The sequence below is a fragment of the Bos javanicus genome, chromosome 2, assembly GCF_032452875.1.
Source record: "Bos javanicus breed banteng chromosome 2, ARS-OSU_banteng_1.0, whole genome shotgun sequence".
In the NCBI taxonomy this organism is placed as follows: domain Eukaryota; kingdom Metazoa; phylum Chordata; class Mammalia; order Artiodactyla; family Bovidae; genus Bos; species Bos javanicus.
The window spans coordinates 128,360,426-128,383,322 of record NC_083869.1 but is presented as its reverse complement, the minus strand read 5'-3'; the positions used below and the strand labels follow the sequence as shown (position 1 = coordinate 128,383,322).

General features: G+C 46.8%; 1 protein-coding gene across 4 annotated transcripts in view; it reads left to right on the top strand.

Moving 5' to 3' along the window:
• NIPAL3 (NIPA like domain containing 3) overlaps positions 1-16,690 on the top strand; it is a 56,790-nt gene extending 40,100 nt beyond the window's left edge. For all 4 annotated transcript variants that reach the window (XM_061393126.1, XM_061393136.1, XM_061393137.1 and 1 more), the window contains 5 exons: positions 2,754-2,889; positions 5,140-5,228; positions 6,939-7,002; positions 8,739-8,833; positions 12,711-16,690. In XM_061393126.1, the coding sequence (XP_061249110.1) occupies positions 2,754-2,889; positions 5,140-5,228; positions 6,939-7,002; positions 8,739-8,833; positions 12,711-12,910 (584 nt within the window). In that variant the 3' untranslated portion in view covers positions 12,911-16,690. The remainder of the gene's footprint in view (positions 1-2,753; positions 2,890-5,139; positions 5,229-6,938; positions 7,003-8,738; positions 8,834-12,710) is intronic.
• Positions 16,691-22,897: the final 6,207 nt, after the last annotated feature.

The window sequence follows — 22,897 nt, the reverse complement described above, 5'->3', positions numbered from 1 at the left end:
TGACAATTAACAGTGACAAAGAAGAAAGCAGAGTAAGGGTGGAGGGGGCGACTGGAAATTAATTCAGAGAAGTCAGGGGTGAAGCGGGCTCCAATGGCGGAGTCCCTAAGGATGCTTGTAAGACCTGTCAAAGGTGAAGACTTAACTCTGGATTTAAAGGCAAGAATTGATTTCGATTTCTCTCTCTCTCTCTTTTTTTCCTTTTAGAGGCACAGTGGGTACAGTGGGGGAAATGGCTCCTAAATCAGACTGGGGTGAGGCTCTCAGCCCGCATAGGGTTAGAGCTGCTAAGAGGAGCCGTGAGAAGCACCCCTTCCTCCTGGGGAGGGAAAAGTGGATGCCGCCCCACCACTGCCTCCTAGGGACTGTGTGTCAGCCACATGGTCCCCTAAACATGGGCCTCAGAGAACACCCAGATCTCAGGGCCAGGAAGGGGGTCAAACAAGGTGAGCGCTGATCCCCAGTGTCCTGTCGAGATCGAGTCCACTCCAGTAGCAGGCCGTAGACCACGCAGATCTGAGTCATTGTTTGATAGGGTTCCACTGTTTCTTCTTTAACAGCTTTGTGCATGCTGAATCGCTTCAGTCGTGTCCGACTGTTTGCCCATGGACTGTAGCCCACCAGGCTCCTCTGTCCATGGAATTCTCCAGGCAAGAATACTGGAGTAGGTTGCAATACCCTCCTCCAAGGGATCTTTCCAACCCAGGGATCGAACCCACATCTCTTCTGTATCCTGCATTGGCAGGCGGCTTCTCTACCACCGGTGACCACCTGGGAGGCCCTTAAACAGCTTTACAGAGATCTTATTTGCAGACCATAAAGTTCACCTGTTCAAAGTGTATAGTTCAGTGATTTTTAGTATATTCACAAAGGATGTAACATCATCATAATTGAATTTTAGAATGTTTTTGTAGTCCCTCAAAAGAAACACCATGCCCGCTGGCAGTCACTCCTCATCTTCCCATCCTCCGAGCCCATGGAAGTGGAAGTAGAAAGTGAAGTCGCTCAGTCGTGTCCGACTCTTTGCGACCCCATGGACTGTAGCATGCCAGGCTCCTCTCTATCCATGAAATTCTCCAGGCAAGATTACTGGAGTGGGTTGCCATTTCCTTTTCCAGGGGATCTTCCCGACCCAGGGATCAAACCTGGTTCTCCTGCACTGCAGGCAGACTCTTTACCGTCTGAGCTACCAGGGAAGCCCATGGCCAGTCACTAATGTACTTACTGTCTCTATGGATTTGCCTTTCTGGACATACTATATAAGTGGAATCATACACCCTGTGGCCATTTGTTACTGGCCTCTTTCACTGAGCATCGTGTTCGAGAGGATTCATTCCTGTTGTAGCATGACTCAGGGGCCCATTCCTTGATGATGTTGTTTGCAAAGTGGGTTGGAACATCATGGTCCCAAACCTTATCTCTTGGTGAATCAGAAGACCAGAGAGTTCCGAGGCATGTTGGCCAGTTCCCTTCTGTCCCCTCCTCACTAACAAGGGCAGTCTGGAGGAAGCGCTTGTCTAAACTGGCTGCTGACATTTGAAAACTGCAGCCTAAGTAGCTGCTTGCTGCTAAATCACTTCAGTTGTGTCCGACTCTGTGTGACCCCATAGACGGCAGCCCATCAGGCTCCCCCGTCCCTGGGATTCTCCAGGCAAGAACACTGGAGTGGGTTGCCGTTTCCTTCTCCAATGCATGAAAGTGAAAAGTGAAAGTGAGGTCGCTCAGTCATGTCCGACTCTTAGCGACCCCATGGACTGCAGCCCACCAGGCTCCTCCATCCATGGGATATTCCAGGCAAGAGTACTGGAGTGGGGTGCCATTGCCTTCTCTGCTAAGTAGCTGAGGGGCCACCAAAAGTCACCATGCGTGATGGGCTGTTGGCAGGAGAAGGCAAAATGTGCAGAAGCTGAGAAAACAGGAAAGCAGAGCATTACAGCCAGGACAAGGACCTTTAGTTGTACCATACTTGGGAGCTTCTTTTGACTCCTGCTATGGCAGGGGAATCTGATAGTTTAGAGTGAGAGGTCATTTCTGCAGTGCTGGGTAAAGCAGTGGGCTCTACAGTGAGGTGAGCAAGACAGTCCACTGGGCGTATGGGAAGAAAAAAGTATTCAAACTGGTATTCATTTTTATCTTCACCTTTTAAGTGAAGGACATATGTTTCCTGCATATGTTTTATAATATACATACTATAAAAGCCCAGAGTTAACTTGACTCTAATTTTAAAATAAATAAGCATACATATTTGAAAAGTATATACATATGCGTAGGGGTGTGCATTCTAAAACCTCTAGTCTAGGGAAATGTTTTTAAAAATACAACTGGTTAAGCATTTTAAAAGACCGAAAAGGGACTTCCTTGGCATTCCAGTGGCTAAGACTCCACGCTCCCAGTGCTAGGGACCCGGGTTCGATCTCTGGTCAGGGAACTAGATCATACATGCAGGCAGCTAAGACCTGGGAGGCCAAATAAACACATAAAAATAAAATTTAAAAAAGACCGAAAAAGCTCTTTACACATTTTCCCTGTGATTGCCTTGAGGTCGTGTTCCAGACCCGGCGCCACTGCTCTAGGGTTCCATGTGGACTCACTGCCCTTTTTTGGTTGAGTTCAGAAGGGACATTTGGAAATACCTGTTGGGGCTGTGCTTGCCTAGCTGCTTCCACGGGAGAGCACAGAAGACCTTCTCACTGTGTGAATCTCGGGCGGGGCTCTGCCCTCGGTTCCCACATGTCCTTGTTAACCTTCCGCAGGCTCCATGACTGTGGTGACGGTGAAGGCTGTGGCCGGGATGCTGGTCTTGTCCATACAGGGGAACCTGCAGCTCGACTACCCCATCTTCTACGTGATGTTCGTGTGCATGGTGGCGACCGCCATCTATCAAGCCGCGTGAGTTGCAGAGTCTTTTTTCCCTGGGCCTCCCCACAAAGGTCTCTTCCAGCTTCTGGGTCCTATCACGGTTGTTTTTGAAGCTGTAGGGAAGGGAGAACATTCACAGGCAGCCTGTCACCAGGGTTTGGCATCCACTGTGGAGCGAGAAGTTTCGCTCATTTGCTGAGTTATATGGAGGGCCTTTTGTGCCACTTGAAAAGCCTCGAGTGGGTGTGTTTTCCTCTGTGCCTCAAAAATGTGAGACCTGCACGATCCGAGTCAGCCTCCCTTCCCACCTGGACCGAGACGGATGCCCGTTTCAAGGCTCTCCAGAAGGAGCTGTGCCATCCCCAAGAGGCATTTGTTTGTGATCCAAGAAAGAGCAAGCAGTTGTTATTTCTTGTCCTCAAGAAATCTGTCCAAGTAGAAGAACAAGATGACAGTTTCTCCCTCAAAAGCAGGAGTTCTGAGGGTGGGAGGCCTGGGCCTCGTTCACGTTTGAGACCGGTGACCAGCAGAGAGCCTGGGTGGGTACGTGGCGGATCTGCGTGGGGACAGAGGGTGGACAGTGCAGGACTCAGTATGGTGTGTGTGGCAGGTCAGGCTCCAGACTCCAGCTGCTGGGGCTCACCATCCCCCCACAGCGCCTTGGGGGAGCAATCGGGGTGACCGCCGCTGCCCAGGTGCTCTGCTCTCACTGCCTTCCCACAAGCTTGAGTTCATTTGGCCCCCACAACAATGAGGTCATCCTCATTTTGCACATAAGGAACTGCAAGCGTCCAGAAAGTGGTGGAGCTGAGAGTGAACCCAGCCATCTGGCTCCCTCCCCTTCCCTTGCCCCTCACCCCTCTGCCCTAAGCCCCCTCCTCTAAGCTTCTCTAAGACAAAGAGTCCTCGTCTACAGATGAGAATACCCACGTGCATGCGTGCTCAGTCATTCAGTCTTGACCAGCTCTTTGTGACCTCATAGACTGCAGCACGCCAGGCTCCTCTGTCCATGGAATCTTCCAGGAAAGAATATTGCAGTGGGGTGCCATGTCCTACTCCAGGAAATTGTCCTGACCCAGGGATCAAACCCACGTCTCCTGCATCCCTGCTTTCCAGGCGGATTCTTTACCACTGTGCCACCTGGGAAGCCAAACCATAGCTTCTTTTATGATTTTTGTTACTATTATTATGCCAGTTATTATTTTGTTACTATTATTATGCCAATTATTAAGATGTTACAGAAAAGCCCGAATGAACTTTTTGATCACGTCATGACTATGCTTAGTCCTCCTACGGTGATTCTGGTCATCATCCCTGAGCCTCTGCCCAGTGTAAGGCTCTGTGCTGTGTCCTCCAAGGGTTACAGAGATGACCGGGAGGCTTCTCACTCGTGCAGTCAGCACACGTTCCCCGACACCTGCTGTGTACTAGGCCTGTGCTGGGCCTTCTGCACACAGAGGTGTGAGTGGCAGTCACTGAACTCAAGGCGCTCACAGCTCTGGTGGGGGGACAGCTTGGTAAACAGATGATTACAGTGGGTAGGAGGTGTATTTTGGTGTAAGCAACTTTGCAATAATAACCACAATGCTAGGCAGTACAGTTACAATTCAGTCGCTTAGTCGTGTCCGACTCTTTGCAATCCCATACCGCAGCATGCCAGGCCTCCCTGTTCATCACCAACTCCCAGAGCTTGCTCAAACTCATGTCCTTTGAGTCGGTGATGCCATCGAATCATCTCATCCTCTGTCGTCCCCTGCAGAGAATGGACAAAAAATATACTCCTAAATAACAGAGAGTTTTTTGTAGATGGAGAGATGGGGAATGACTCTAATTTCCTCTCTCCTTTTTCTTATATTTATCTCAGTGACTGTTGAATTAAGAAAACTTGTTTAAAAAAATTAATGACAGCACAAGGAAGTTAATATAAGTGCTCCAAGAGTTTCTTGGCATGTTTAAGGGATCAGGAATGGCTTTTTAGTGGGTTGGGAATGCAGGTCACACAGAGGCGAGGAGAAGGGCATTGCAGTGATGAGAACCATGTGGGCAGAGGTGCTGGAAGGAGAAGGGGGTGAGCTTCAGGCTGTGTGTCCAGGGGAGGAATGGGAGCTAAGTGTGGACCCCAGCTCGGGAGGCACACGAGGCTGGCATCTTCGTAAACCCGCAGAATGCCCCTTCGTGCCTTGTCTTCGTTCTTCACACCTAGCCCGCAGTCACTGGCTTTGTCCTCTGCCCTCTGACATCCCCCCACAGCCCGCTGACTAGAGCTCTTTTGTGTTGAAGGTTTTTAGGTCAAGCCTCACAGATGTATGACTCCTCTCTGATCGCCAGTGTGGGCTACATTCTGTCCACCACCGTGGCCATCACAGCAGGTGAGCATGCGGTCGCCAGATATCTGTCTTCCACCTCGACAGCAGGTTTGTTACCCTGGGGTCCGGGGAGGGAGCACCACCTCCGTCAGAAGGCCAATTCTGCTGAGCTGTTCTGCCCGTCACAGTTGTAGATGGTCTCATGGGAAAAGAGAGACCTGGGTTTTCACCACAGCACAGACACAGAGCTGTGTGGCTCTGGGAAAATCACTTCACCTCTCTGAGCCTCAGTTCCACATTCATAAAATGGAATACTTTCCTCCTAGAATTGAAATATGAACGTGTTAGTTGCTCACTCACATCCGACTCTTTGCGACCCCATGGATTATAGCCTGATAGGCTCCTCTGTGTCCATGGAATTTTCTAGGCAAGAATACTTGACTGGGTAGCCATTCTCTTCTCCAGGAGATCTTCCCCACCCAGGGATCGAACCAGGGCTCCTGCACTGCAGGCAGATTCTTTACTGTCTGAGCCACCAGGGAAGCCTAGAATTGAAATATGTATAGTCCAAATGTCCCTTACTTTGTACTGCTTGTGCCAGGTTTTATTAACAATTTCTACCCTCATCTGCTAATTCCACAGCCCCCACTGGCCAAGTGACCACATATTTCCTCTATATAATTTTTAGAGATCATTTATATATATACACACACACACACACACAATTTTATATATACACAAGTGCTCAATAAGTGATTTTCATTATTACACTCCGCTTTTCTTCTATTTCACCTCCATATTTTTGTTTCTTTTTCTTTCTGAGGGTGGCTTCAGAGGCTAAAGACGTATCAGAGTTTGTTGTTTGTAAGAAGCAGTGGCGACTAAACTTTTCAGAGTAAAAAGACCAGTAAGAGCCAGTGTGCCTCCCCTTGCGGAAGGCCCAGCGGTACAGCCGTCTGCTTTGCCCTGCAGTATGTTCAACTGGTGCCCAGACCTTGCTTACAGAGATCAGGATAGGAGGGCATACAGCCTGCCAAGCCTGTGCCATGAGCGGGACCAGGGATTGAGTAGGGCTTGACCCAGAGCAGCTGGAAAGCTAACCTCATGTGGATCCCGTGGGAGTTTCAGTCATGGTCAATGACTTCAGTCCAGGCAAGGTTGAAAGGAATATGAACACCGTGGTTGAGCTGGGAGTCTAGCGGGAGCTCTGGGTGCAGCAAGAGGCGAGCAGGGTGGGGGAGTAAGGGGGTGCTGAGTGGTGAGATGAGTCCAGACTGACGCCGGCTGCAGGGTGAGGACAGCAGGCCCTTGGCACTTCCACGCCACAGGGCGTGACATCTGCCAACCGCATGAGGCTGGAAAGCTCCAACGGCTTAACCACAAAGCCTTGGTTTTCCATCTTAAGAAAGATGAGGGAGAAGAGTTGCATAAAAACTGCTAAGTAAGGTTCTTGGCTCATAGTGTCATGTCACTGGGGGATGCCGGGTGAAGGGTACGCGGGAACTCTGTGCTGTTCCTTTACATCTGTTACTAATACTATTTCAAAAGAAAAAGAAAACAAAGTGGAGGTAAGAGGGACGGAAGGAGAGGAAAGGACAATCTGTTCTCCCAAAGGGCTTTTGGTCCACTCTTCAATACCTTAGCGGGCACAGGCCTGGTATGTTGGGTCCCTTTGGTTTCCTGCAGGGAGGGCAGGCCACCAAATGCTAGGCAGACTGGCCAGCAGGTGATCTGAAAAGAGCTCACTTGTATTTTCCACTCTTCGCTGCTCAGGCGCCGTCTTCTACCTGGACTTCCTCGGGCAGGACGTGCTGCACGTCTGCATGTTTGCACTGGGGTGAGTCCTGTCCTGCCCCACCCCTGCCCCCGTATTGCAGGCAGGTTGCCCCTCTCCCCACACCCCTGCTCCAGCCTCTAAGCCAGTCCCTTCGAGCCAGAGGAACAGCTGGCAGTGGGAGCTTTGTCCCCAGAGGTGAGCGTTTCGCCCCCTAAAGCGTTTTATTTTTCCTCACTTCTCTTTTGGGCTTTCATCTCCTTGTCATTTCGAACACATCACATTTTGACCCGTGAAAAGACTCTCAGCCTCACCTCCGATCAAAGAAATGCATATTGAAAAAGAATTTTAATAAAAAGAAATACAGATCGAAGCTACACAGAAAAGTGAAGTCGCTCAGTCGTGTCCGACTCTCTGCGACCCTGTGGACTGTAGCCTCCAGGCTCCTCCATCCATGGGATTTTCTAGTCAAGAGTACTGGAGCAGGCTGCCATTTCCTCTCCAGGGAATCTTCCTGACCCAGGGATCGAACCCAGGTCTCCCACATTGCAGGCAGATGCTTTACCATCTGAGCCACCAGGGAAGCCCCAAGATGCCCACAACACGCCACGGTTTTGCGAGATCTAACAGGATGGGTAATTTCACACGTTGGTGAGAGGAGGAGACCAGCTCTCTGCCACAGTGAGAAGTTCTTTGATGTGGGAGGACAGTTTGGCAATGTCAGCAATGCTTTTTTCTTTTTAATTTTCAGTTGGAGGATAATTGCTTTACAATGTGTGTTAGTTGCTATTGTACAACAGTGTAAATCCCTTCCCTCTTGAGCCTCCCTTCCACCACCACGCCCCTCCCACCCCTCTAGGCCATCACAGAGCACTGAGCTGAGCTCTCTGTGCTGCACAACGGCTTCCCACCAGCTATTTATTTTACACACGGTGGTAGCCTATATATGTCAATGCTACTCTCTCAGTTAGTGAGATGTTTAAGTGAGCATGCCTCTTGTTGCAGCTTTCCATTTCTAATCATTTATCTCGGAAAAGTAATTGAAATGGGGCATAAAGGCACATGTATAAGGGTGTTTATTCATTTTGAAATCAATGGTATACACACATAATTGAAAGCAACCTAAATGCCCATCAGTAAAATACAAGTTAAATAAATCACACTGGGGTGGGGAGGATAGAAATGACTCCTCTGTTGACCTGGGTGGTGATCCCACAAGTGTGTGCACAGGCAAGATTCACTGAGCTCCACATTTCAAGACTGTGCATTTTGTTGCATGTAAATTATACCTCAACTTTTAGAAAGTGTGCTTGTTTATCTAAATTCTGGAGAAAAGAACAAAACAAAATGAAAAGACTGGAGACTCTGGAAGAATATACACCTATGTTGTGGACTGGGGTTTGTACAGGGACTTTGCAGTTTTTACTTTCTCTATTCCTGTACTGGTTGAATTTAGGCTATAAAGAAATTTTTAATTAAAAAAAAAAAACAACAACACACTTTTAAAGGCAGAGGACTGAGATGCAGGGTAAGTGGAGGTGAAGAATTGTGAGGGTTTGGCCCAAGAGAACCTGGTTTGTTCTGATTGAGGCTTGTGTGGGCCACACGGCCTGTGGGTATTCACCTCCCATTTGCTCTCTGCTGATCCCAGGCCTGGCCACTTCTCAGGGCCATTCAGCAATGAATCCCGCTCTGCAGCTTGAACCCACCTTGTCCCTTTCTCCCATTACTTGTGTTTGAGTGCATCCCTCCAGCCTCACTCTGGCCTTGCTTCTCTTCCTCCCTCGTGTGTTCGCCAGGTGCCTCATCGCGTTCTTGGGCGTCTTCTTAATCACACGGAATAGGAAGAAGGCCATTCCCTTCGAGCCCTATATTTCCATGGATGCCATGCCAGGTAACGTCAAATCCCACGTGTCTAGCTGGCCAGCCCATCCGCATAGAATGACTGCTACTTTCTATTTAAAAAGAGACAGCCGGCCTCTGGGTTTGGTTACAGGGAAGATGTGCTGTGCTATTATGGTGTGACTGTCTCTCTCTCTTTTTTGTTTTTAGTTTTTTGTTTAATCTCGGTTTGCAAAAGAGGAGGCAATGGCTAAGGCACCTCGATTGGTTTTGAGCACATCTTGTCAGTTGTCATGTCTGCTGGGGGGATCTTTTAAAGACCATCCTGATTCACCCTGGGTATAATTATGACCCACAGCACGAGACTTCCTGCCTACAAAAGGAAAAATCCATTCATCTCAGTGGAATGGAATGATCAGAGAGGGGAAGGAAAACAGGATGATTGAAATTCAAATACCGTAACTTCATTCCTCAGGTTCACATGGAAGTAGATTGTTCTGGAAAGCCTAATACCACAGGGAGCTCAGGGTTCACACCAAGAAGCACACGTTCACACAGGAGGAACGTAAATGTACGAATCAGCCGAATACTGCACAGAAGGGAGTGGTAGGGCTTTGGAAAACTGGACAGTCCTTTCCAGCCTCAGGGGATTCAGGTGAGACATTTAGGATGTTGGCCCAGCCCCGTCCAGATTTGCTGGTCTCAATTCGGGATGCAAGTGACCACTAGCTTTCACACTTTAACTCAAATTTAATTTTTATTTTAGATATAAGAGATGGAACTCTCTCCAAAACATAATCTCCCACCCTCCGTTAAGACAGTCTCATGAACAAAATACAATTGCAGTGATGGTATAGAATTCTCCTTAATAAAGCACTTGTGAGGCAGGCATGTGCTCAGGGCTGACCGAGGTGCCCCTGATCTAATTGGCCCAGGATTTATGTGTCCACTTTTTATATTATTTCCTCATCTCTTGCTATTAAGCTGTTGTCTGTTGTTCTTGCTGTTACCAGCCTGCCTGTTAATAGCAACTCTGTGTCAATCTTCTCATTTGACCCAAGTTGTGCAAATTGCATATAAAATTAAAATAAATAAGCTCTGAGTTGGGGCCTTAAGGTTTCTCCTAGGAGTTAAATGCATGAGCTTTGGTGCATGGACCTTTGAAACATCTAATCTGGCTGCTCAGATGCCTTTTTTGCTTACTTCCTTGTTTCTCGGCTGTGTTCCGGATAGATGAGGGCGCTGGATAGCTGAATTCCAGATAGGTGAGGTGTCAACTCTGTGTGTGTGTGTGTGTGTGTGTGTGTGTGTGTACATGTGTGTTTGTGTGTTTTAAACCGTGTATGTGTATACATCTATATAAGTATTTGCATATGCGTATATACCAGATGTGTTTTCTGGTAGAAGATAGAAGGTAACCTAAGGTAACCGTAGATATCCACATTCTGTGATCTGTTTGTGGGTGTGGCTCTCGCTTTCTCTTTGTGCCTCATGACCTGTGGGACGTTGGATGTTGGAGAAAGGAGACCCTGCCCTCCTGCCATGGCATGTCAGGACTGAGTAGGCCTGGGTTCTGTACTATGAGGTGGAGCATGGGCTTGGAGTTCAGATGACCTGGATCCAAATCCCATCTCCCGTATCTCAGTGGGATAGTACGTTAAAGGTCCCTTGCACAATGTTTGGGATATGGTAGATGCCTGGTTCAATTTCACTTTACTTTTGCTTTAAAAAAAACTTTGAAATTTCCAAACCTTTGTTTGACCTGATGCCAGGTAGAACAAGAAGAAAACCCTCAAACAGAGTTTCCTTTCCAGCTGCTTGGTTTCCCTGGTCAGCATCAGGACCTTCCTGGCTTTTGGTCTCACCAGATTGACATCTTCACAACCAACCAGTAGCCACCATTCAAGAGGAATTCAAGTTCCAGAGATTCAGTCTATGTCACAGTTGTGAGAGGCTTTAAATAATTCCAGAACCTGCAAGACTTCTAGAAAATGAGAAGGAGAAAAACAGTCCCTGACAGCAAGGAACTGGCCTGGCTCTCATGGTTGGGCCTTGGGGCTCCTGGTTGAACATAGACCATTTCACAGAACTTCAGCGTCAGACGAGGATGTTCTGTGACCATGTTGGATCAAAACACAAACAGGACCACACCACTGTCACGTCCAAACACAGACAAAACATGAACATTGTCTGGACGATAAAGACCAACCATCCACCTAACATGAATGACTCCTGGTTCTTTACCAATCACAGTTTTAGTCTCCATCTCGTCTTCTTTCCTTCTAGATAAAAATCATTAAGATCCCCATTTATAGAATTAGCCCCACTTCCTGACAACATCTAATCCAAAGCAAAGCCCTGCTTCCTAAAACCCTCCTAACATCACCCTTCCCAACCCTGATCCTATAATAGTTTCTTTTTGATACCCATTTACTGAAACAGTTCCCCATGTTATACATCTCCTTCACTGCCATGAGTCAAGAAACCCAAATGTGTTAGACTGTACTTGTATTCCTGGTAGGTTTGGGCTGGAGAGCATTGACAAAGCTAAACTCTGCCTGTGAAGCCAACTCCCTTCTCTGAGAAATAGGCATCCCCTCATCTCCTCCAATTTCCTCCCCAAAATCCAAACTACACACTTTCAACTGTACCCTTCAAATTCTCATCAGCCAGGGCTTATGTGGGTGAGGGCAAAGGGCCTCCCACAGACCAGGACTTCCCAGGCTGGTAGTAGAATAGGTGAAGAGCAAGGGCTTTGGTGTCAGATCCCAGCTCTATCTCTCATAGCTGTGTGTCCTTGGGCAAGTTACTTCACCTCTCTGAATCTGTGTTCTTACCCATAAAAGGAGGATAGTAGCATATTTCTATCCTAGGATTTGGGGGGGACTGAGGTCTGTAGGGAGCCCAGACAGCAGTCTGGTTAAGGGCGTAGGCTTCAGAATTTAAACCACTGAATCTGAACCCTAGAACTTCCACTTACTAGCTTGTGACCTCAGGCAATCTCCTTAACCTCCAACTGCCTCATTTTCCTAAATAAATAGTTGTGAGAATCAAATGAGAGAAAACTTTATAACGTTATAACATTATGATGTCTGCCACCAACTAAATGCTCAGCCCCTTTCTATAATGCCAGTAACATTATTGCTCTTATTGTTACTGTTTAAAGCACTTAGCCCAGTGCATCAGGCATAAGAAGCAGTCAGATGTCAGCTGTTATTATCATCATAGTTTCATGGGAAGCAATTTGCATTCAGAATTTTTATTACTTAATCAAGGGGCAAGATAATTTAAAGTGTCTTAATTCCCTCCCAGGAAAAAGAATTGGCCTCAGAGGTTCCACCTGACTAGGGGAATTATAGAGTACATTTAAAGGAATTAACGACTAAGATATTTGCCCTCAAATAAAAGTAGAAATTCAATATCAATGTGCCCAGAAGTAATAAGAAAAACCACACCTAACCCTGTATGTGGATCAGGGATGATAATGTCAAAACTCTCCCTCTGAGCATCATGATATCTGTGTGTCACGTATCTGTGACACAAAAGTTATCCTCTTAACAGTATAATGAAATTTTTCTGGATCCTGATCTAAATCAGCAGTAAAGTGTGGCATCTACCACGTTCAAAGCACAGTGCTGGTTCCCCTCTGTCCCAGACATTCCCACCTCCTTTGAAGCCAACCAGTGGTTCCTCTTGACAGTGGCTGGCCTGTGTGCATATTTCCTGAAGATTCATCCCTTGTTGCTTAGCAACTGTAGTATTTCTAGTGTGTATTTATGGGTGCTCTTTTTTTCAATCTAAAGCATTCAGGAAATTGACAATGCACATGCTTAGCTCCTGAGCACCATAGTTAGTCCATGATGGGATAGACCCAGCCTCCTTTGGCTCCCTTATCACATAATGATTTGGGGGGATGGATTTTGTTTCAGGTATGCAAAACATGCATGACAAGGGGATGACCGTCCAGCCTGACCTCAAAGCTTCTTTTTCTTACGGGGCCCTGGAAAACAACGACAACATTTCTGAGATCTACGCTCCTGCCACACTGCCCGTCATGCAGGAAGAACATGGCTCCAGAAATGCCTCTGGGGTTCCCTACCGCGTCCTGGAACACACCAAGAAGGAGTGAGCCCGCCTTGAAGGAGACCCCTTTCCTCTATTCACAGCTGCTCAAGCGGTACTGATGGTGGTTCAATCCTTAATTCTAAAACTTGCCTTTCAAGTCTTTTTTTTTTTTTTTTAATCCACGAACTCTGTAGACGAGCATCTCAAAAAGCCTTTGCCTCAGACAAAGAGTAGATTACCTTGGTCCTGGAAATTTCAAACGATGAGGCTGGGAGTGGGGGGATGAAAGCAGTGTTCTAGGGAGGCAGGACAGTTCAGCCTCTGCCTGCTTTAGCCCAAGCAGACTTGGAAAGCCTTCCTCATCTGCGGATGGTACCTGGGCTTTCCCAGGCATGACCAAGGGTGGCCATGTTCTTCAGAGCTAAAGCCAGGCAGAGGTTCTGCCCCTACTTTCCAAATCCACTGAAAGGCTGGAAAGCTCTAGATCTAGTCTTCCCTCACCTCATGTGCAGCACCGATCTCTACCCACCTCCCTCTTGAGTCTGTACTTGTGATAACCTTCGTGTCACCTTCTCGTGGCATGGTGAGCCAGCCCCGGCTGTCACATTCTGTCACTCACCGGTAAGGAGTTCACATCTGCTTTCTGAGTGTCTGTGCCTCTCCAGGGAAGATGTGCTTGATGTGTTTGTACTGGGTTCTTTCTGGAAACTAATTTGATTCTGGTTCTGCTGCTAATTTTTTGCCCTCAAGGGAACTGAGAAATTAAGAGAAGGGAAAGAATAAGAAAGAGTAGGAGTGATGAGACTTCAGCCCTTAAAGGAAGAAAAATCCCTTTCATTTGACAAGAGGTGACTGCATCACTTATCAAAGGACAGACAGACAATCTGGGTGTTTTGTGTTGCATTTTCCTGTACACCAGTGCCCTCTGGGAAAACTAGGGGGGTGGAGGGGGGAGGTGCTTATTTTAGAGACAGCCTTGCTCACCTCTCCTCCATCCTCTCCTGTATTGATCGACTAACCAAGCTTGAGTCATTGGCTAACTTCCTTGGGGTCAATAGACTCTTTGGGTCCCCATACACATACATCCTCGAGAAGCAGGAATTCTCAGAAATGGGGCTGCTGCCGGCTGGCTGCATACACAGCTGTCTTCCCTTAGGCTGACTGTATACTTCTGAGAATAGCAGCTAAAGTTCTGTAAACTTTAATGAGAGTAAGGATCTCTTAGGGAATTTATTTAAAATGCAGATTCCCACACCCCAACCTCAGATTAAGTGGGACTGGGACCAGGCTCAAGCATTGCATTCTTGGGACTTTCCTGGTTCCAGGGGTGAAGACTCCACACTTTCAATACAGGGGCCACAGGTTGGATCCCTGGTCCAGGAACTAAGATCCCACAAGCCGAGTCACGCAGCCAAAAAAAAAGAGTCTGCGTTCTGAACTGGCAGCGTAGGTGATTTTGAGGCTGGTAATCCAAGTATCACACACCTTAAAAGTCTAATAACTGAGAGAGCCAGTCTGCTAAAATCCTGACACCCCCACACCCAACCCACCCCCCATTGGAAAGCTGGAATTATCATTCCTTGTTTCCTCTTGGGGGTTCATTTGGCAGGTTCAATAATCCCCATAGGATCCGTGGCATTTCTCCATCCAGTGATTACCTCTTAGAACTGCACTTCCTGCTTCTCTAGGCAGCCTTGAGCTAACAGGCAAGATAACAGTGTTAACAGACCAGTGTTGATAGATCATTAACCTTTATGGATTGTGCTTAATACCGATTTAGTACCTTGTCTTTGAAGCTGGTGTTTGTTGCCTGGGATAACCAGTTCTGTATTGTGTCTTACATGCCCAGGAAGGCAACAGACAATGGCTTTTTTTTCCCCTTTAGGATAGGTATCAACTCAGTTCAACAATGTTTGTGAGACACTGACTATATGTTAAACATTTGGACGGTGAGGGCTACAAATAATAAGACCTGATTTCTGCCCTCCAAGCCAGCAGCAAGAGACACAAATATGTGGTCGACTATGACAGGGCAGGCCGAGTGTGATAGCGGGCCACAGAAAATGACAGTTACGGAGGCCCGCTAAAGGCAGGCCCTGAGCCCAGAACTGGGTATTCAGGATTGGAGATGATTTTGGCTAGACTCCCTGATGGGTGGCAAATCTAGCTAAGATTTGAGCAAAACATAGCCAGTAAAGTGATCACCCCCAGGCAGGGGGGCCAACATTTGCAAAGGCACAGAGATGGGTTGGGGTGGGGGCAAAGGAAGAGCCAGGGTAGGTGATGGGAGATTAGCCTGCAAAGATCAGCAGTAAGAGGTGGAATCATGGAGAAACTTGAAGGCCTGGCTGAGGAGTTTAAAGCGTATCCTAGAGAACACAGGAGCCATTGATGGTTCATGAGGGTGAGAATGGCAGATTGGAAAGGAGGCTTTATGCAGAGCAGAGGAAGAATTTGAAGGGGTGATAAAAGTCAGTGTTCAAGGTCAGGCTGCACGCCTGCAAAACAAAACACAAAAGGGGAATTAAAATCCCTTTTCACTGCTACTCATATTTTCCCGATGATGTTTCCAATGTGGGTCGTGGACCAGGAAGGGATGTGAGGGTGGAGTGGATGGAAGAAAGGTAAGCAAGGAGGCCATTTAAATGTGTCGGACCCAGGTGATCAGCCGGCACCTTGTAGCCCCCAGCCTCACACTGTTATCTGCCCTTTGTTTGGTGACGTCTTTTGGAGTCAGGCAGGAGTGACGAATGGATACAAGCGCGCTGTAATCCTCGGTCAGCCGACGATCGTGGGTTCAGCGCCACCCGGGAGCTGCTGCTGGAGCCTGGGCAGCATCTGCCTCCAGGTTTAGGATAACAGCATCATCTTACGAGGCGGAGTACAGGAGGGCTGGGCAGAGCTGCTGCCAGAGTGGAAGCCAGGGGAGGTCACGTGGTCCCAGGAAGAACAGCTGATGTGGAGCCATGGCACCCAGAATTCCGACTGTGGTCTTGGGCCGGCATCTCCCAGTCTATGTGCCCGAGTGTAAATGGACTGTTTGCCGGTGACCAATAAGCAGCACTTGCTGTTAGGATGGGGGACAAGGACATCCATTTTCCATCCGCAGCCCTGATTCTTTGTTTCTCTCGTGGTCCTCACATCCCCAAACCCTCTCAAAGGCTCCAAGCAACGTGACATGTCCCAGCAGCATCCCGTTCCCTGCCACCAGGACGTAAGGCAAGGTCACCAAACTTGGGTTTCAACTTTCCAGTTGTTCTCCAGCTTCCTCTGCCCGCCCCACTCCGTCCCCCTCTCCTAAAGACTGGGATTCTGGAGTCCCTACTCAGACATCAACATCAGTTCACAGACAGGCACCTGCAGCTTTTAAAGAGAGCTTAGCCCCACTCCACCGGCCCCCCACCCCTCCCATGGAGCTGCAGGTCTGAAGATGCCATCCATGAAGCCTCAGGTGGTGGGAGGGTTTTGCAGGGTGGAACTGGATGCTGGGTAGACAAGGGTGAATCGACCTCTCTCCGTCACTTTGCTGGTGGAAACCAAGCAGCTGGATGGCACAGCGTGGCAACGAGATACCCAGCAGGGTAGTGTTGGGGAACCTCCAACCTGCAGCCTTGCGAATCCCAAATCTGGTCCCACACTGGCTGGTAGGCGTACTGATTCTACTGTGTGTTTCTCTGAGAAGTTGTGTAAGTGAAGTCACCTTAGACTATATTCTATGGGGATGCTCACATTTTGTTAATTTAATGACTAATGTATGGCATGTTCTTATTTTTCAAAAAGGTGTGTGCTAGGTACAAATAACATTATGAAGTGATATTTAATTAAAAACAAAATCCACATGACACCTGTTGGGTTTGGGTCTTTCATTTGATTAATACTTTCTAGAGTTGCCTGCCTCAGTGCTGTCCAGCAAAACTTCCTGCCTCGACAGAGATGTTCTGTGTCTGCTGCCCAAACGGCAGCCACTATCCACATGTGGCTATGAAGCATTTAGATGTGGGGATGAAACCTAGGAATTGGGTTTTTCATTTGATTTAAATTCAGTTCCCTGAAATATCCCCATATATAGCTAGTAGCCACTGTAAGAACAGTGCAGATCTAGAGGTGCCCAGGATTGCAGTTAAGGATGAATTAAGCCCTTTTTTTTTTTTTTTGTAGTGGTGAAGAATATAGACTCTATGGCCACTCTGCTTGGGTTTGGTTCTTGGCTCCACTACTTATTAGCTGTGTGGTACTGAACAAGTTGGTTAAATTCTTTGTGCCCCATATGTAATACCAGGATAGTAACAGTAGCTTTCTAAGGGTTATTATGAGGATTAGGTGAAGTAATAGATGTAAAGTCTTAAAACTATGGACATAGTACACTCTCCATCAGGACACTATATTACACTGACCAGTGGTTTTCCTGTTTACTTATTCACTTCGGGGTGGTGGTTTAGCCGCTAAATTGTGTTTGACTCTTTGTGATACCATGGACTGTAGCCCGCCAGGTTTTCTGTCCATGGATTTCCCAGGCAAGAATACTGCAGTGGGTAGTCATTCCCTTCTCCAGGGGATCTTCCTGACCCAGGAACTGAACTCCAGTCTCCTGCTTGGCAGGTGGACTCTTTACCACTGAGCCACCTGGGAAGCCTTATTCCCTTTGAAATTGTATAGTGAACACTTGCGACTTTTCTTAGGTAATTCCAAGCACATGTGTCTTCATTCTGTTTCCAATCTGTAAGGCAGGTGTGGAATAGTGCCTAAACGTTTATATCTGCACACACACAGAATAATGTGTACCCATATATTTAACAAGCACTTATATGGCACAATGGAGAAGGCAATGGCACCCCACTCCAGTACTCTTGCCCAATCCCATGGATGGAGGAGTCTGGTGGGCTGCAGTCCATGGGGTCGCAAAGAGTCAGACACGACTGAGCGACTTCACTTTCACTTTTCACTTTCATGCATTGGAGAAGGAAATGGCAACCCACTCCAGTGTTCTTGCCTGGAGAATCCCAGGGACGGGGGAGCCTGGTAGATTGCCGTCTATGGGGTCACACAGAGTCGGACATGACTGAAGCGACTTAGCAGCAGCAGCAGCAGCAGTATATGGCACAAACTATACTAAGACCTCATGTACATCTCAATTATTTTTTATAACAATTCCATGAGGTAACTTTTAATATTATCCCCATTTTACAGATGAAGAAACTGAGACTCAGGTCATATAACCGGTAAGTAGTAGAACCAGGATTTGAGGCCAGAACTGCCTCCAAAACTTGAGCTCTCTACCCCTCTGCTGCACTGCCTTTCCTGCCGTGTGGTTGGCTTCCACGGGGTAAGGCCCACCACATGTTAGGATTTCACATCTGAAACGAAGGATGAACAGTCTCGCTGAAGGATACAGACTTACGGAACAGAAGCTCATCACCTGAGTCTCTCAGGATCACAATGGCAATGTCGCCCATGGCAGGGACACGGCAGTAAAATTCAGAACAGGGCAGTGGGAGGATTTTAGAATTCTCCATGAGTCTCAGACTTTCTGATCTCATAAAACAGTTCAATTTAAAAATAGAGATTGGGGAATTCCCTGGAGGTCCAGTGGTTAGGACTGCAGTTTCACTGCTGAAGGCCCGGGTTTGATCCCTAGTTGGGGACCTAGGATCCTACAAGTCATGTGGCGAAGTAAAAAAAAAATGAGATTAACGAAGCATTGCCAACTCTTTGTAGTTACTCTTGTTCTCATTAAGTTTTCTGTTATTTGTTTTAACTTTCCTTTTGCTGAAGACTTATTCATTTATTTTTGGCTGTGCTGGGTCTTTGCTGCATGCAGGCTTTCTCTCATTGCAGCGAGCAGGGGGCTACTCTAGTTGTGGGGCTCAGGCTTCTCATTGCAGTGGCTTCTCTTGTTGCGGAGCACTGGCCCTAGAGTACACGGGCTTCAGTGGTTGCAGCACACAGGTTCTAGAGTGCTGACTCAGTAGTTATGGAGCACGGGCTTAGTTGCCCGGCAGCATGTGGGATCTTCCTGGGGCAGCGATTGAACCAGTGTCTCCTGAATTAGCAGGAAAATTCTTAACCACTGAACCATCACTACCAAAATCTTGGCTCCCTGTCCACCAATGCCAAATAGTAGGCTAGGGCCTCAAGGATTGTGCCCCCCTCTCTTGGGAATAAGGAGAGGTTTTTATATCCTCATGAAGGTTTGGATTTTTTTTTCTTTTGCAAAGCTTCACAACGGTCACAGCTGGCATCAGACAACTCAGCAACCAGGTCTGGTGTCCCTGAAATGATTAACCCATGACCATCTTTCTGAGATGCAGAATGTTACCAGAGAATATAGGGGGAGAAGAATGCCACATGAGTATAATCTATTTGGAGTCAGAGAGTAGTTAATGAAGCTCTGTGAAGAAAAATCTAGCTGCAAGTGTTCGTCAGCAGTAACAGCTAAAAACTAACCAAGACTGTTTAACTCTTTCGGGTCTGTTTGGCTTTATTATTGTTCAGTCGCTCAGTTGTGTCCAACTCTTTGCGACTGCATGGACTGCATCATGCCAGACTTCCCTGTCCTTCACTATCTCCCAGAGTTTGCTCAAACTCATGTCCATTGAGTCGATGATGCCATCCAACCATCTCATCCTCTGTCACCCCCTTCTCCTCCTGCCCTCAATCTTTCCCAGCATCAGGGTCTGTTTGGCTGGTATGGCCAAAGGCTGTTCGCCAATTTCTGTTATGGTTCCATAGAATCATAAAATCTAAATAGAGGTTGGCAAAGAATCACTAACTCTTTTTGTGGTTAATCTTGTTCTCTTTAATATTTTTAATTTTTTATTAGTTTACTACAAAATAAATTCAGCTTTCTTTCAAACAAACAACAACAGGAAAGAAAAGAAACTATGGCCCAAGTCCTGTTCAAGAGAAAGACTGTGTTTGGTATAGACGTGCCAGTGTTCTTTCATAGTCTTGTTAAATATAATAATGCAACTAGCATTAAGGTTGTCAATATAAACAAATGCAAACCAAAAAAAGAATCTTTTTTTTTCGTTGTGAGGCTATAACTCCTGGAGACAGTGAATGACAGGGAAGCCTGGACTGTTGCAGTTCATGGGGTCACAAAGAGCTGGACATGACTGAGCAACTGAGCAACAACAAAGATATCCCTGCAGGAGCACAGTTAGTTCTGTGAAGATCGTGCAGGTGCTATAGGCTAAATGTTAGTGCCCCCACCCCGCTCCCCCAGTTCATGTGTTGAAACCTAATCCCCAGTGTGATGCTTTTGGAGGTGGAATTTGGAGGAAGTGATTAGGACATGAGGTTGGAACCCTCATGAATGGGATCGTTGTTCAGTCTCTCAGTTGTGTGTCTGACTCATTGTGACCCCATGGACTTCAGCACTCCAGGCTTCCCTGTCCTTAACCATCTCCCAGATCTTGCTCAAACTCATGTCCATGGAGACGGTAATGCCATCTAGCCATCTCATCCTCTGTCGTCCCCTTCTCCTCCTGCCTTCAATCTTTCCCAGCATCAGGGTCTTTTCTAATGAGTCACTTCTTCACATCAAGTGGCTAAAGTACTAGAGCTTCAGCTTCAGCATCAGTCTTTCCAATGAATATTCAGGCTTGATTTCCTTTAGGATGGACTGGTTGGATCTCCTTGCAGTCCAAGGGACTCTCAAGAATCTTCCCCAGCACCACAGTTAAACAGCATCAATTCTTCAGCACTCAGCCTTCTTTATGGTCCAACTCTCACATCCATACAGGAATACCGAAAAAAACCATAGATTTGACTAGATGGACCTTTGTCGACAAAGCAATGTCTCTGCTCCCATTCACATGAATGGCATTAGTGCTCTTATAAAAGACACCCCAGAGAGTTCCCACCCCCTTCCATCCAGTGAGGACACCAAAAAGACTATGACTATTATACTATTATTTCATTAAAACAGGACATTAACACCAAAATAGTAAGGGCAAAATCTCACAACAAAGGATACTCCTTGAAACTGAATAATTTGGTACATATACACAATGGAATATTCAGTTCAGTTCAGTTGCTCAGTCATGTCCAGCTCTTTGCAACCCCATGAATCTCAGCATGCCAGGCCTCCCTGTCCATCACCAACTCCTGGAGTTCTGTCAAACTCATGTCCATCGAGTCGGTGATGCCATCCAGCCATCTCATCCTCTGTTGTCCCCTTCTCCTCCTGCCCCCAAATCCCTCCCAGCATCAGGGTCTTTTCCAGTGAGTCAACTCTTCGCATGAAGTGGCCAAAGTATTGGAGTTTCAGCTTCAGCATCAATCTTTCCAATGAACACCCAGGACTGATCTCCTTTAGGATGGACTGGTTGGATCTCCTTGCAGTCCAAGGGACTCTCAAGAGTCTTCTCCAGTACCACAGTTCAAAAGCATCAATTCTTCGGCGCTCAGCTTTCTTCACAGTCCAACTCTCACATCCATACATGACCACTGGAAAAACCATAGCCTTGACTAGACGGACCTTTGTTGGCAAAGTAATGTCTCTGCTTTTGAATATGCTGTCTAGGTCATAACTTGGTCGTAACATTCCGTCCAAGGAGTAAGCGTCTTTTAATTTCATGGCTGCAATCACCATCTGCAGTGATTATTTCATGGTTGCAATCACCATCTGCAGTGATTTTGGAGCCCAGAAAAATAAAGTCAGCCACTGTTTCCACTGTTTCCCCATCTATTTGCCATGAAGTGATGAGATGAGATGCCATGATCTTAGTTTTCTGAATGTTGAGATTTAAGCCAACTTTTTCACTCTCCACTTTCACTTTCATCAAGAGGCTTTTTAGTTCCTCTTCACTTTTTGCCATAAGGGTGGTGTCATCTGCATATCTGAGGTTATTGATATTTCTCTGAAAATCTTGATTCCAGCTTACGCTTCATCAGCCCAGCGTTTCTCATGATGTACTCTGCACATAAGTTAAATAAGCAGGGTGATAATATACAGTTGGAACCAGTCTGTTGTTCCATGTCCAGTTCTAACTGTTGTTTCCTGACCTGCATACAGGTTTCTCAAGAGGCAGGTCAGGTGGTCTGGTATTCCCATCTCTTTCAGAGTTTTCCACAGTCTGTTGTGATTCACACAGTCAAAGGCTTTGGCATAGTCAATAAAGCAGAAATAGATGTTTTTCTGGAACTCTCTTGCTTTTTCCATGATCCAGCGGATGTTGGCAATTTGATCTCTGGTTCCTCTGCCTTTTCTAAAACCAGCTTGAACATCTAGAAATTCATGGTTCACATATTGCTGAAGCCTGGCTTGGAGAATTTTAAGCATCACTTTACTAGCTTGTGAGATGAGTGCAATTGTGCAGTAGTTTGAGCATTCTTTGGCATTGCCTTTCTTTGGGATTGGAATGAAAACTGACCTTTTCCAGTCCTGTGGCCACTGCTGAGTTTTCCAAATTTGCTGGCATATTGAGTGCAGCACTTTCACAGAATCATCTTTCAGGATTTGAAATAGCTCAACTGGAATTCCATCACCTCCACTAGCTTTGTTCATAGTGATGTTTCCTAAGGCCCACTTGACTTCACATTCCAGGATGTCTGGCTCTAGGTAAGTGATCACACCATCGTGATTATCTGGGTTGTGAAGATCTTTTTTGTACAGTTCTTCTGTGTATTCTTGCCACCTCTTCTTAATATCTTCTGCTTCTGTTATGTCCCTACCATTTCTCTCCTTTATTGAGCCCATCTTTGCATGAAATGTTCCCTTGGTATCTCTAGTTTTCTTGAAGAGATCTCTAGTCTTTCCCATTCTATTGTTTTCCTCTATTTCTTTGCATTGATCGCTGAGGAAGGCTTTCTTAGCTCTCCTTGCTATTCTTTGGAACTCTGCAATCAAAGGGGTATATCTTTCCTTTTCTCCTTTGATTTTCATTTCCCTTCTTTTCACAGCTATTTGTAAGGCCTCCTCAGACAGCCATTTTGCATTTCTTTTCCATGGGGATGGTCTTGATTCCTGTCTCCTGTACAGTGTCATGAACCTCTGTCCATAGTTCATCAGGCACTCTATCAGATCTAGTCCCTTAAATCTATTTCT